Source organism: Phyllostomus hastatus, unplaced genomic scaffold, assembly GCF_019186645.2.
Source record: "Phyllostomus hastatus isolate PE091 unplaced genomic scaffold, TTU_PhHast_1.1 phas_contig_16, whole genome shotgun sequence".
Taxonomy (NCBI): Eukaryota; Metazoa; Chordata; class Mammalia; order Chiroptera; family Phyllostomidae; genus Phyllostomus; species Phyllostomus hastatus.
Window position 1 is genome coordinate 10,968,403 of NW_025333643.1, and position 15,007 is coordinate 10,983,409.

The following is a 15,007-nucleotide window of genomic DNA, read 5'->3' on the forward strand; positions in this document are numbered from 1 at the left end:
TTTCTCATGGACTGGGGTTGTATTTTCGTGGCCTGTAGGGGGTGCAGTGTGTCACATCTCCATCTGCCTTGTAGCAGCCCTAGTTTGTCCTCACTGACCATGATGGGAGCAGGAGGCACGGGGCTATAAATTGTTTTTTCTTAAAGGAATTACTCAGGAGATGGGGGATGGGCACCTTATACTACCTTTGTGGATGGTCATGTCCATCCAGCCGAAGCCTTCTTGCTGGAATCCATTCATGTCCTCGGTGAGGGGGTAGCCGGCCTGCTGTGCCGCCTCCAAGAATGCTTGGTGCAGCAGGTGGTTGGTCTTGCCCCGAGACACATGCAGTGGGCCTTCGCCGCCACGGTACCTGTTGGCGCCCAGCTCATGGCACTGTGCCTTGCGGAAGTAGGGCAGGCAGTGTGCATAGTCCCAGTCCGTGGCACCCTGTCGGTGCCAGCGGTTGTAGTCCTCGGCGTGCCCACGGATGTAGACCATGGCGTTGAGGGATGAGGAGCCTCCCCACACCCGGCCTCGTGGCCAATATAGCACACGGCCATCCAGACCTGCCTGGGGCTCAGTGTGGTAGTACCAGTTGTACCTGTCATCGCACAGGTTGGCTACGAGGGCCGCAGGCATGTGGATCTTCCATGAGAGCCGCTTGCTCCCTGCATACATGTCCTTGGGCCCAGCCTCCAGCAGCAGCACATGCTTATCAGGGTCTTCAGTGAGCCGACTTGCCAACACACAGCCCGCGGAGCCTGCACCCACCACCACGTGACTGTATTCGGCCCTGCTCCTGGAGGCCACACTGGCCAGAGCACGGATTCCTGGGAGCCACTGCTGCCCATGGGCTCCCCAGGGGCTCAGGTGTCCTCGTCTCCAGCCTCGCAGGACACACCACATGCTTCTAGCCATGTCCTCTTATAACCACGGAGGGGAATGTGGTGGTTCACTCTTCCTAAGGCAGGAAAACAGGAAAAATATTTAAGGCCTCTTTTCCTAAAGCAGGAAAAGAGGCATTAAATGTTTTAACTCAGCATGCACATGCAGAATCAGCCCAAAGCTGGAGCAGTCTCTGGTGCAGCAAGAGTCCTCCACAGGCTCACCAAGTAGTCTACTCAGGGCTGAGTGGAACAGGCCTGGCTAGCAGGTCCCTGCCCTGGGGACCTAGATGGAGGGAGCAGAGGTACAAGCAGTTATATCTGCACTGCAAGATCTGTGCTAGGGGTCGCCAGAAAGTCTTTTCTGTGACAACTGTGCATGAATTTGTAGGCTGGGGAGAAGTCTATCTACTGGAAGGCAGGGGAGGCAAGAGCTTTCCAGGCTTGCGCTCATTCCTTATCCATTCAAGACAATTGCTGAGCCCCTACCATGTGCCAGACACCATTTCATCGGTAGCAATACACAGAGAGGAACACATCTGCCCTCAGAACAGATGGTCTAAGGCCAGAGAGACAGTTAAGAGAGACTTAAATAAATAACCAATGGCAGGTCAGGGTGAGAGACTTGAGGCTGTAGAGTTCAAAGCCTTTGACCTGAGGGCCAAGGCATACACTAGAGGGCTTTTCACAGGGGTGGGGTCAGAGCTGCTATCTCCAAAGATCACTCTACCTAGTGCTAAAATTCCAACAAAGAAATGCCAGTAGCTTTTGCATGGTCGCATCCCAACAATGTTCAAATCAATACCAATATGCTTGGTGTGCAGAGATGGGGAAAAAACATGGTATCCCATCAAGAACTCCCTGACACAAGCACATCTGAAAAAGCTCCACTCATGAGGTTAAGGCAGAAAAGGCCTGCCCAAGACTAGGGCTGCAACAAGAGAACTGAGAAACCTCAGACAAAACAAAACAAACAAAAACCCCTGAGAGATCCTCCTGCTTCCTCCAGGAGCCTGTACCATGGAACAACCATAGCCTACCACTGGAGGTGGGCTAAGAGGTAAGAGTGTAGAGAAAGATTCCCACTCCCTACCACCCCCATGCATGCAGGCACAGAAGAAAGAGGCACCAAGGCCTCTGAAAGCTAAGTCTGAAGCAAAAACTCTGAGGAGAACCTTCTAGCACTCTAGGCCCCATACTAGCCCAAGGTGGCAGCAGCTCAGCTTCTGCCTAGGTTGACTCACCAGTCCACACTAATGACCTGATAGATAAAAGGTTACCCTTTTCCAAGGATAAATATTGTTTACCTCAGTCCCTACTATCCAGTTACACACAAGGCCAAGCATTCAATAAAAAATTAAGATATGCACAAAGGTAAGAAAAAAAAAGACTAATTATCAAGAGATGAAATTGTTAACAGAACCAGACAATGGAATGGCCCATCCAGATGTTAGAACTATCAAAGACTTTAACCAAATTAAACATTTAAAAAGATTCAGTTGAAAAGGTAGATAACATGTTAAACAGATAGACAATTTCAGCAAAAAATTGGAAACTATAAAACAATGATGAACAGGAATGCTAAAAATAAAGTCCACATTATCGAAGATGAATAATTTGATTGGATACAGCTGAGAAAAAATGAAACTGGAAATTAGATAATAAGAAATTGGAAATATGAAGAAGATGAAGAGTGAAGGAGAAAATAAGAAGAGAAAGACTAGAGCAACTGAAAGCTATGGGTTAATATCAAACTATCTCAAGGACACATAATTGGAGTCCCAGGAGGACAGGGGTAAAAAGAAAAAGAAAGATGGGGAGAGATGGGGGACAGAGGGAGAAGGGGGTAGAGAGGGGGAGAAGGACAGAGAGAACAGGAGAGAAAAGATGTTTGAAGAGATAATTGCTGAGACTTTTCCAAAATCAATGCAAGACAAAACACCACAGACTTGAGAAGCTTAGAGCATTCCAAAGAGGATTAATACAAAAGACCCCAAATAGCCACAGCAATCTTGAGAAGAACAAAGTTGGAGGTATCATGCTACCTGATATCAAACTATACTATAAGGCAATATTAATCAAAGCAGAATGATGCTAGCATAAGAACAGACATATAGCTCAATGGAACAGAATAGAAAGCCCAGAAATAAACTCATACCTATATGGTCAATTAATAATGACAAAGGAGGCAAAAACATACAGTGGGGTAGACAGTCTATTCAATAGATAGTGTTGCAAAAACTGGAGAGCAGCATGCAAAAAAATGGAACTAGATCACCTTCTTACACCACACACAAGAATAAACTCAAAATGGATTAAAGACTTAAATGTAAGACTTCAAATCATAAAATTCCTAGAAGAAAATATAGGCAGTAAAATCTCTGACATTTCTCTTTTTTTCTGACATATCTCCTCAGGCAAGGGAAACAAAAGAAAAATATAAACAAATGGGACATCAAACTAAAATGTTTTTGCACATCAACAAAACGAAAAGACAACCCACTGAATGGGAGAACAAATTTGCCAATCATACATCTGATAAGGAGTTAATATGCAAAACTTAATAAAGAACTCATAGAATTCAACAGCAAAAACAAAAAAACAAAACCCACTCCAATTAAAAAGTGAGTAAAGGAACTGCATAGACACTTCTCCAAAGAGGACATACAGATGACCAGTAGACATATGAAAAGATGCTCAGCATCATTAATCCTCAGAGAAATGCAAATCCTCAGAAATCCACAAAAACATATCATCTCATACCTGTCAGAATGGCTACCATCAATAAATCAACAAACAAGTGTTTGAGAGGACACGGGAAAAAATACCTTCATGCACCATTGTTGGGATTGCAGATTTGTGCAGCCACTATGGGAAAGAGTATGGAAGATCCTCAAAAATTTAAAAATAAAACTTCCTTAAGGCCCAATGGTTCAAGATCTGGGTATATATCTGAAGAAACCCAAAACACTAATTTGAAACACTATAAGCACCCCTGTGATCACTGCAGCATTATTTACAATCTCCAAGATATTGATGCAACACAAGTGCCCATCAATAGATAAGTGGATAAAAGAGTTGTGGTACACATATACAATAGAATATTACTCAGATGGAAAAAAGAATAAAATCTCACCATTTTTGACAGCAAGAATGGACCTAGAGGGTATTAAGCTAAGTGAAATATGTCAGAGAAAGGAAAATACTATATGATTTCACTTTTGCATGGAGTCTCTAGAAAATATAAACAAATAAACAGAAACAGACTCATAGAGAATAGGCTGATGGTTGCCAGAGGAAAGAGGTGTTAAAAGTCTGGGTGAAAAAGGTGAGGGGTTTGAGGACAGATTGGTAGTTACCAAATAGTCATGGGAATGTAAAGTACAGCATAGGAAATAGTAATACTGTAATATCTATGTATGGTACCAGGTGGCACTGGAAATAATGGGGAATACTTTGTAAAGTATGATCGTCTCTAGCCACTATGTTGTACACCTGAAACTAATACAAAATAATGGCAGAATAAACTAAAAAGAGATGGAACAAATAAAGAACAAATAACAAAATGATAGATTTAAATTCAACCATATCACTACTGCATTAAGTGTAAATATTCTAAATATTTCAATTACAGTGCAAAGATTGTCAAATGGATTTTTTAAAAAGCAAGACAAATATATGCTGTGTACACAAAAAGCCCACTTTAAAAATAAAGACAAACACAGAAAATGGAAAAAAGATATACCACATAAGCACTAGACAAATAAGAGTTAAAGTGATGATATTAACTCTATACTTCAGTACAAAGAATATCACCAGGGTTTAGAAGACATTTAAAAATGATAAAGGGGGTCAATTTATCATAAGGCAAAACAATTCTAAATGTGTATGTGTGTAATAGAACTCCAAAATCATGAAGCAAAAATCAGATATAAATAAAAGAAGAAATGCCTAATTATACTTGGAGACTTTAATACTCCCCTCAGTAACAGAAACATCTAGAGGTATGTTCATCAGATCACTCCTTTATGCTGGTGGATGTCACTGAGGAAGCATCATTCAAGTCTCCTCTTTGCTATGATGATGCAGTCTACATGTCTAAGTCAGAGTCTCCCAAAGAGCCTGAACAGCTGTGGAAGCTCTTTATTGGAAGTTTGAGCTTTGTAACAACTGGTGAGAGTCTGAGGAGCCATGCTGGGCAATGGGGAATGCTCACAGACTGTGTGGTGATAAGAGATCCAAACACCAAGTGCTCCAGAGGCTTTGGGCTTGTCATGTATGTCACTGGAGGAGTTGGATGCAGCCAGGAATCTGAGGCCACACAAGGTGGGTGCAAGAGTTGTGGAGCCAAAAGGGCTGTCTCTAGAGAAGATTCTCAAAGACCTGGTGCCCACTTCACTGTAAAAAAGATTTTTGTCAGTGGTGTTAAAGAAGACACTGAAGAACAGAACCTAAGAGATTATTTTGAACAGTATGGGGAAAGTGAAGTAGTTGAAATCATGTCTGAGGCAATGGTAAGAAGAAAGACTTTACTTTTTGTAGCCTTTGATGACCATGACTCTGTAGACAAGATTATCATTCATAAATACCGTACTGTGAATGGTCACAATTGTGAAGTAAGGAAAGCCCTGTCTAAGCAAGAGATGGCCAGTGCTTCATCCAGACAAAGAGGTTGGAGTGGCTCTGGAAACTTCAGAGGTGGTTGTGGGAATGACAACTTTGGTCATGGAGGAAACATTTTCATGGTCCAGGTGGCCTTGGTGGAAGCTGTGGTGGTGGTGGGTATGATGGAAGTGGGGATGGCTATGACGCATTTCATAATGATGGAAGCAACTTTGGATGTGGTGGAGACCACAATGATTCTGGCAATTATAACAATCAATCTTCAAATTTTGGATCCACGAAAAGGGGAAATTTTGGAGGTCGAAGGTCTGGCCCCTGTGGTGGTAGAGGGCAGACTTTGCCAAATTATGGAACCAAGGTGGCTAAGGTGGTTCCAGCAGCGGCAGCAGCTAAAGCAGTGGCAGAAGGTTTAATTACTGCCAGGAAACAAAGCGTAGCAGGAGAAGGAGGGCCAGCAAAGTGACAGGGAAGCTACAGGTTAGAACAGAGTTGTGAACTCAGCCAAGCACAGAGGTAGTAGGACCTAACTTCTACAAAGACATGTTTTAGACAATACTGACGTGTATGGGCAAAAAACTTGAGGTTACTGTATTTGTATAACAGGTTATTTTAATTTTTGTTTTATGAAAAGTGTAAAGCTTTCCAACAAAGGGTTTTAATGTATTTTTTTTTGCATCCATGCTGTTGATTGCTAAATGTAATAGTCTGATCATCATGCTGAATAAATATATTTTTAAAAAGAAACATCTAGACCAAAAATTCAGTAAGAATATAAAATAGTTGAACAGGATTATGAACTAAATTGACCTAATTAATGCTTATTATTGAACACCCAAACAGCAGAATCCATGCTCAGTGCAAATGCACATCACCAAGGTGGACTTTATTCTGGGACATAATAAAAATCTCAACAAATTTAAAAGGACTGAAATGAAACAAAGTATTTTCTCTGACAACAAAAAATGATTTAGAAATAATAAAAATATATCTGAGAAATCCCTAAATATTAAAAATTAAATATACTTGTAAATAATCATTGAGTCAAGGAAGAAACCACTAGAAAAATCAGTAAATTTTTTAACTGAATGAAAATGTAAATGCAACAGACAGTAATGTGGATAATGCAATGCTTTGAGGGAAATATATAACATTAAAACATTTATATTAGAAAAGTCAGATCTCAAATTGATGATCTATACTTTTACCTTTAAATATGAAAAAAATAAAATTAATCCCATGGTAATCAGAAGAAAATAATAAACAGAACAGGAGATATCAATAAAATTAAAAAGAAATTTAAAAATAAAAATTAATAAAACCAGAATATTGTTCTTTAAAACAATAAAATTAGCCCTGGCTGGCATAGCTCAGTGGATTGAGCATGGGCTGTGGACCAAAGCATTGCAGGTTCGATTCCCAGCCAGGGCACATGCCTGGGTTTCAGGCCATGGCCCCCAGCAACCGCACATTGATGTTTCTCTCTCTCTCTCTTTCTCCCTCCCTTCCCTCTCTAAAAATAAATAAAAAAAATCTTTAAAAAAACAATAAAATTAATAAATCTCTACCCAAAGAAAATAACATAGACACCACAAACTACCAACATTAGCAATGACAGACAGGATATTGCTCCAAATTCTAGAGTATAATAATATTATGACAGTTTTGCCCCAATAAATTTGAAAGGAATGGAAGAGAACTTCCTGATAAAGGGCATCTATGAAATGCCTATATCTAACTTTGTACTAAATGGTGAAAGACTGAAAGCTTTCCCCAAAGTCAGGAACAAGGCAAGAATGGTCACTCTCACCACTTTTATTCAACATCGTATGAAGATTCTAACCAGGGGTTTAATTAATTAATTAAAATAAGAATCATATAGATTAGAAAGAAAGAATTATAAATGCCTTTATTTGTAGACATGATTATCTACATAGAAATTCCCAAGAACTTCTTTTTAAAAGTTACTGGAATTAATAAGTGAATTTAGCAAGGTCATAAGATACAAGTAAAACACACAAAAGTCAACTGTATTCTTATATACATTAATGAACAATTGGGCACTTACATGTAAATAAATGTAATGAAGAGTCTGAGTCCATTTTTGGTGTTTGAGCATTGACAGCTTTCAAACCCCATTCTTCCTTCTTGCTCCAAATCTGGGCAAATCAATTTTAAACAGCCCTGGCATTCCTGCCCTTGCTGTTAGTGGGGAAGTTTAAATCATGTAAATCAAAACCTATATACAGGAATTATCAGCTTGGTCCCACTCTTCAACCATAATAAAAATCAGAGCCACTTGCTCCTATCTTACCTCAAGATATCCTGGACCAGCTTAGGGACCTGCCCTGCTCTCCCCAGAAAGGCTGATTATATGCGTAATAAACCTTTACATAGCCTCTTAGTACATGCATGGTGTACATACATAGCCTCTTAGTACATGCATGGTGCCATCAGTATCAATATTTAAACATATTCTGCGTGGTGGTGAAGTTGATCCTACCCTCTGTGGGGCAAGCACAAAACAAAATAATATCAATTTCAAGAGCAACAGGAAATATGAAACACTAGAAATAAATTTAACAGGAGTTTGGGCCAAGATGGAGGCATAGGTAGAAACCCTTCACTTCTCTGCACAACCAAAAAGAGGATAACAACCAATCTAAAATTAATAAACAACCAAAACCACCAGAAAATCAAACTACATGAAATTCTGACAACCAAGGAATTAAGGAAAAATCAACCAGAATAACCAGACCAATGTGCCAAGAAAAGAAATACGGCCCCAAAAGAAAGAACACAGCAAAACCTCAGAACTAACCGATGAGGAGATTTCCAACATATCTGATGGACAATTTAAAGCCCTGGTAATCAAAGTGCCCACGGAACTGACTGAACTTGGTCACAAAATGAAAGAACAAATGAAAGATACCCAAAATGAACTAAAGCAAAATATTCAGGGAACCAACAGTGATGAGAAGGAAGCCAGGATTCAAAGCAACAATTTGGAACAAAAGAATGAAAGAAAAGTCCAACTGGATCAAAACAAAGAAACAAGGATCTTAAAAAATGAAGAGAGGCTGAGGATTCTCTGGGACAACCTGAAACATTCCAATATCTGAGTTATAGGGGTGCCTAAAGGAGAAGAACAAGAGCAAGAAATTAAAAACTTATTTGAACAAATAATGAAGGAAAACTTCCCCAATCTGGTGAAGGAAATAGACTTCCAGGAAGTCCAGGAAGCTCAGAGAGTCCCAAAGAAGTTGGACCCAAAGCAGAACACACCAAGGCACATCATCATTAAGTCACCCAAGATTAAATATAAAGAGAGAATCCTAAAAGCAGCAAGAGAAAAAGAGACAATTACCTACAAAGGAGTTCCCATTAGACTAGCAGCTGATTTCTCAAAAGAAACCTTGTAGGCAAGAAGGGGCTGGAAAGAAGTATTCCAAGTCATGAAAGGCAAGGACCTACATCCAAGGTTGCTCTATTCAGCAAAGCTTTCATTTAGAATGGAAGGGCAGATAAAGTGCTTCCCAGATAAAGACAAGTTAAAGGAGTTCATCATCACCAAGTCCTCATTATATGAAACATTAAAGGGACTTATCTAAGAAACAGAAGATAAAAAATATGAACAATAAAATGACAGCAAACTCACAACTATTAACAAATGGAGCTAAAAGAAAAGAAAAACAATGAAAACAAAAACTAAGCAAACAAGCAGAACAGGAACAGAATCAGAGAAATGGACATCACACAAAGGGATTTCAGTGGGGGGGGGGAGGGAGGGTTAGAGGGGAAAAGGTACGGAGAAGAAGAAGCATAATTAGTAGGCATAAAATAGACAGGGAAAGATAAAAAATGGTATAGGAAACAAAGAACTCAAAGAACTTATATGTACAACCATTGGACATGAACTAAGGCAGGGTGGGGGGAATGCTGGAGGGATGGGGCATCAGAGTGGAGAGGGAATAAAGGGGAGGAAATTGGGAAAACTGTAATAGCATAATCAATAAAAAATACTTTTAAAATATTACCAAATGGCGTGGCATCCTAAATACTGCTACCATCCTAGCATCTTCAATTTACATTGTAGGTCACTCAATAACTAGCATCACACACACAAAAAAAAAAAGAAAGAAAGAAAGAAAGAAAGAAATTTAACAAAATATACACAAGATATACACTGAAAACTACAAACATGGCTGACAGAAATTAAAGATGACCTGAATAGAAAGAGTACCATGAATAGGAAGACCTAATATTGTTATGATGTTAATATTCCCCCAAATGGATTTATAGATTTGATGCAGTGCCAACCAAATCTCAGCAGTATTCTTTTTATAGACTTCAAAATGTATATGGAGAAACAAAGGACACAGAAAAAGTTGTAATACAGTCAAGCAAAGAAACCCCACACAACAGTGAAAATGAAGGAACAATAGCACTTCATATCAACATGGATGAAAACTAAAAGTCTATTCAAAATATAAAAAGCAATCTACTGCTTGGTATCACTTGAATGAGACCTTTGTATAAATAAACAATGCTTTAAAACATATAATTTATATTTGTACCCAACATCAGAGCCCCAAAATATATGAAGCAAACATTGACAGATTTAAAAGGAGAAATAGACAGCTCTACTGTAACCAATGGAGACTTCTATACTCAAATTTCAATAATGGATAGAATAACCAGAGAGAAGAGCAATAACAAAATAGAGGACTTGAATAACGCTACAAACCAACTGTATCTAACAGACATATAAAAAAAACTCCACCCCACCACAACAAAATACCCATTTTTTTCTTAACTGCACATGAATATCCTCTAGGATATACTGTATGTTAGGCCATAAAACAAATATTAATAAATTTTAAAATATTGAAATCATACAAAGTATCATTTCTGATCATAATGGAATGAAACCAGAAATCAATATCAGAAGGAAAACTGGAAAATTCACAAATATGTGAAAATTAAACAACATACTCTTGAACAACCAATGTGTAAAGACAAAATCACAAAGGAAATTAGAAAGTATGTTGAAACTATGAAAATGAAGACAGAGCATACCAAAACTCAGGAGATGCAGCAAAAGCAGTGCTAAGAGGCAAACATAGTTGTGTATTCAGACATTCAAAATAGAAAGATCTCAAATAATAACCCAACTTTACATCTTAAGAAAGTAGAAAAAGAAAAGCAAACTAAATTCAAAGCTAGTATAAGAAAGGAATAATAAAGATTAGAGCAGAGAAAAATAAAATTAAGAAGAGAAAAACAAGAGAGAAAAGGTGAGGAGGTGGAGGGATTGAGCAAAAGGGAAAAAGGACCCATGAACATGGATACCAGTGTGGTGATTGCTGAGGGCAGGGGGGTATAAGGGGACGAAATGATAATGGGAAAACATACGATAAAGATTAAATTAAAAATTAACATGATAATAATAAAAAAACCAAGCCACAAATTAGTTCTTTAAAAAAAATCTCACAAATATTTAGGTAGACTGAGAAAAAGAGAAGACCCACATTAGTAAAATTGAAATGAAAGTAGACAAATCACACTATTGGTTTTACAGAAATAAAAAGGATTATAAGAAAGTACTATGAACAATTTGCATCAAGAAATTGGATAACCTAGATGAAGTGGGCAAATTCCCAGAAATACACCATCTACTAAAACCAAATCATGAAGAAATAGAAAATATAAATAAACCTATAACTAGTAAGGAGATAGAACCAGTAAGCAAACATCTCCCAACAAACACCCTGAACAAGATGGCTTGACTTAGGAATTCTCCCAAAATTTTAAAGAATTAACATCAGCCCTTCTCACTTTCTTCCCAAAAATTAAAGATGAGGAAAAATTTCCTAACCCATTACATGAGACCCTTTTTACCCAGATACCAAAGTCAGACAAGACACTAACAAGAAAACTACACCAATATCTCTGATGAAACTTGATGCAAAACTTCATCAGCATATTAAAAAGGACTATACACCATGACCAAGTAGGATTTATTCTGGGACTGCAAAGATGGTTCAACTTACGAAAATCAGTCAATATAATATACCACATTAACAAAATAAAGGAATAAAAACCACATAAACATCTCAACTGATGCAGAGAAAGCATTTGACAAAGTTCAACACTCATGATTTAAAAAAAAAAAAAACAAACCCTCAGGAAACTAGGAATCGAAAGAAGTTTCCACAACACAACAAAGGCCACATGTGAAAAGCCCTCAGTTAACATCGTACTCAATGGGGAAAGACTGAAATCTTTAATATCAGGAGGAAGACAAGGGTGCCCACTTTTGCTACTTTCATGCAACATAGTAGTGATAGTTCTAGCCAGAACAATTAGGCAAGAAAAAGAAATGAAGTCATCAAAATTTTAAAGAAAGAAGTAAAATTATCTCTTTGCAGATGACATGATTTAATATTTAGAAACCCTTAAAAGATCACACACACACAAACTGTTAGAACTAATAAGCAAATGCAACCAAGTTTCATGATTCAAAATCAACACAAAAAATCAGCTACATTTCTATCCACCAGTAATGAAAAATCTAAAAGAAATTAAAGAAACAATTCCATCTGTAATAGCATCAGAAAGAATAAAATACGTAGAAATAAATTTACCCAAGCAATTGAAAGACTTTACACTGGAAACTATAAAACATTGCTGTCAGAAATTAAGACATAAAGAAATGGAAAAATATCCCTTGTTCATAGATTGGAAGACTTAATACTGTTAAAATGGCATCATTGCCCAAAGCAATCTACAGGTTCAATGTATATTCCCTATCAAAATCTTAACAGTGTTTTGTTTTGTTTTGTTTTCCAGAAATAGAGAAAGCCATCCTAAAATTCATATGGAATCTGAAGAGACCCTAAGTAGCTGAAACAGTCTTGGAAGAGAATGAAGCTGAAGGACTCAATTTTCTAATGTCAAAACTTACTACGAAGCTACAGTAATCAAAAGCAGTATGGTGGTGTGGGGTAAGGCAGACAGGTAGACCAGTGAGAGAGAGGGCCCAGAAATAAACCCTTGCACTGATGGTTAATAGATTTTTGACTAGGGTGTATATTTTACCACAATTTAAAAAAAATACAAAAAAAAAACCCCTACACCACATGCAATACTAAGGATGTTACTGAGTGATTCAAATCTAATAGTGAGAAAAGTGTAAAGAAATTCAGGATAGTAGTTACCTCTGAGTAGGGAGGGGTATCCAGGTGTTTTCACTTGCAGCTGCCATATTTTCATTGTTAATCTAGGTGACGGGCATTGTATGTTTGTTATACAGTTTGATTGAGGGTCTCAAATAATTGATAATTCACGTCAATAGGATTAGGAAGCAACATGGGCAGCTTCACCAGGAGGCAGCGGGCCTACTGTACAGGAGCGAAGACAGACCCCTTCTTTGTGGGTTGCCACCAGGTCATTTACTCTCCTTGGCCCCAAACATCCCCAAACCACACCTCTTATCACAGTTCTTCTTCCAGCATCCCATTCTAGCACACCCCAACATGGAGGGGACCTTTAATTATTCTCAGAGATCCTAGTCTGTCCTTGAACTAGGCACAGATCTCTCCAACTGCTGGGCAGGTATGGGACTGGGCACAGGTGGGCTAAACCGGAGCATTTCTATCTGGACCTGACCCCTGCAGAAAGGAAACTTCCTTGGGTGCCTTTGCCATCCTCCCCCGCCCCTAAGCAGGATCCTCAGTGCAGGATTTGCTGAATAACGGAGGCCAGAAAACCCAAGGCCCTTGCCCACTCTCAGTTCCCCTTTTCAGGGGCACATGTGGCCCAGCTCTCCACCCTCCTCCATGGCTGGAGTGGGGTGGGCTTTCCTTGTCTCCCTCAGCAATCCTGATGCCCAGGCTCAGGGGAGGCTCTACCTCAGAGCAGCATTTCCTTGTTTCTGAGACCTGTCAGAGGGAGCTGCCTCCCCCTGCCCCTCAGAGGCCAGGCCTTGGGCTCACAGTGTTGGAAGGTGGCAGGATCTGTACTCACTGTGTACACTGGGGATGAAGGGGGGCTGCTACCCAAAGGAAAACTCCTTGGGGACAGGGACCCCCCTAGCCCCAAGTACAGTGCTCCCTCAGGCTTCCAGATTAGGTGGGTAGACAAACTGACCTATGAGGATAGAAAAGGGGGTGGCAGGAGTGACAGGGAGACAGCCCTTTCCACTTTCCTGGGCTGCCTGGGCAGGGAAGGAGCTCCCTGGCATTGGCTGTGTGGAGATTGAGGGGTGGGCTGGAGATGGAGTTGGGACCAGGGAGAGACAGGATAGCATGTGTGTTAATTTGAGTGTGTATGTGTGTGTGTGTGTAAAATGGGGAAATCCTATCATGGGTGGGGGCTGAAGTGGGTGGAATTGCATCCAAAGCATTCTTTTGACTCTGAGTGTCTATACTCCTGACCCACCCTGTTTCCTGGGACAACTTTGTCTCTCCACTTATGAGGCTCTGATCAGGTGAGGAAGAGGCTCAGCCAAACACCATGCATGGAGGAGAGGAGACTTCCACCTGCTCTGCCTCCTAGTCCAGGGGAGAAGACCTTTATTCCACACTTATCATCAAGAAGCACACAGCAGCTCCATCGAGCCACACCTTCCATCTAGCTGGTCAGCCTGGGGCACTTCTGTCTGGGAAGTAAGGCTTTGGCCAGTTAAAGCCAGCACCCTCAATGCCAGTGAAGGAACACAGAAGATGAGTTGAGTGCAGAGATGATGTTAAATGAGTGGTAACAATGGGGGGGCCACCATGCCCTACTAACTATTGCTAGCAGCTTTCATCACCACAGTACTTTGTAGCAACTAACGATTCTCTTAAAATTCTGAAATCAGTAGGTGAAGATTTGTATTGAAAAAATTGCCACATTTCATGGTCAGAATTTCTTGTATGACAAGACAGATTTCCATTTAATTCTGAGCTTGTGACTAGTTGCACAACAAATTTGATGACTTTGCTGGACTCAAATTGCAAAAGAATTGTTACAAGAATAAAATGCTGACCCACCATTTCTGGAGTGCCTCTACTTGGGCCACAGGCTGTCCCCACAGTCACACAGCTGGAGAACTGACAAAACTTTATGAAACAACCCTTTGAATAGGGTTCTTCTCAATTTATTGGCATGCACGTGTGTGTGTGGGTGCATGTGCTCCCTTTGTAGCTTTTGGCTAGTGCAGTGCACAGAAGTCTTGGCTTCTGTTGGTCACCCAAGAAGAGATGACAGAACCTCGGAGGAGCGTCAAGCAGTCTCAGCCAGTCCTGCATGCAAAATGAGGACCTGCTTCAGCCTTTGAGAAGTTCAGCTGAGGCAAGGCCAAAGATAGTCTGCTTTGGGCACAGCTGGGGAGCATGTGGAACTTTCCAGAAGGATCTCCTTTCTAGGAATTTAACCAAAAGAGAGTTCTACACAGCTGTGAAAAAATAAGACCAAGCGATCTGAGTTGTTTATGCTGGCAAACAATGCCAAAGCCCTAACTGTCCACCAATAGGGGA

The 15,007-nt window shown here is 40.0% G+C and overlaps 1 protein-coding gene and 1 pseudogene across 4 annotated transcripts in view; one reads left to right on the top strand and one right to left on the bottom strand.

Annotated features, from left to right (window-relative positions):
- Window positions 1–15,007, bottom strand: part of CHDH (choline dehydrogenase) — a 38,222-nt gene that overhangs the window by 8,495 nt on the left and 14,720 nt on the right. For 2 of the 4 annotated variants that reach the window (XM_045832511.1, XM_045832510.1), the window contains exon 2: window positions 186–943. In XM_045832511.1, the coding sequence (XP_045688467.1) occupies window positions 186–900 (715 nt within the window). In that variant the 5' untranslated portion in view covers window positions 901–943. Of the gene's footprint in view, window positions 1–185; window positions 963–7,554; window positions 7,579–15,007 lie in introns of those variants that run through there. The other 2 variants (XM_045832512.1, XM_045832513.1) reach the window with 2 other exon arrangements.
- Window positions 4,961–5,902, top strand: LOC123814329 (annotated as a pseudogene).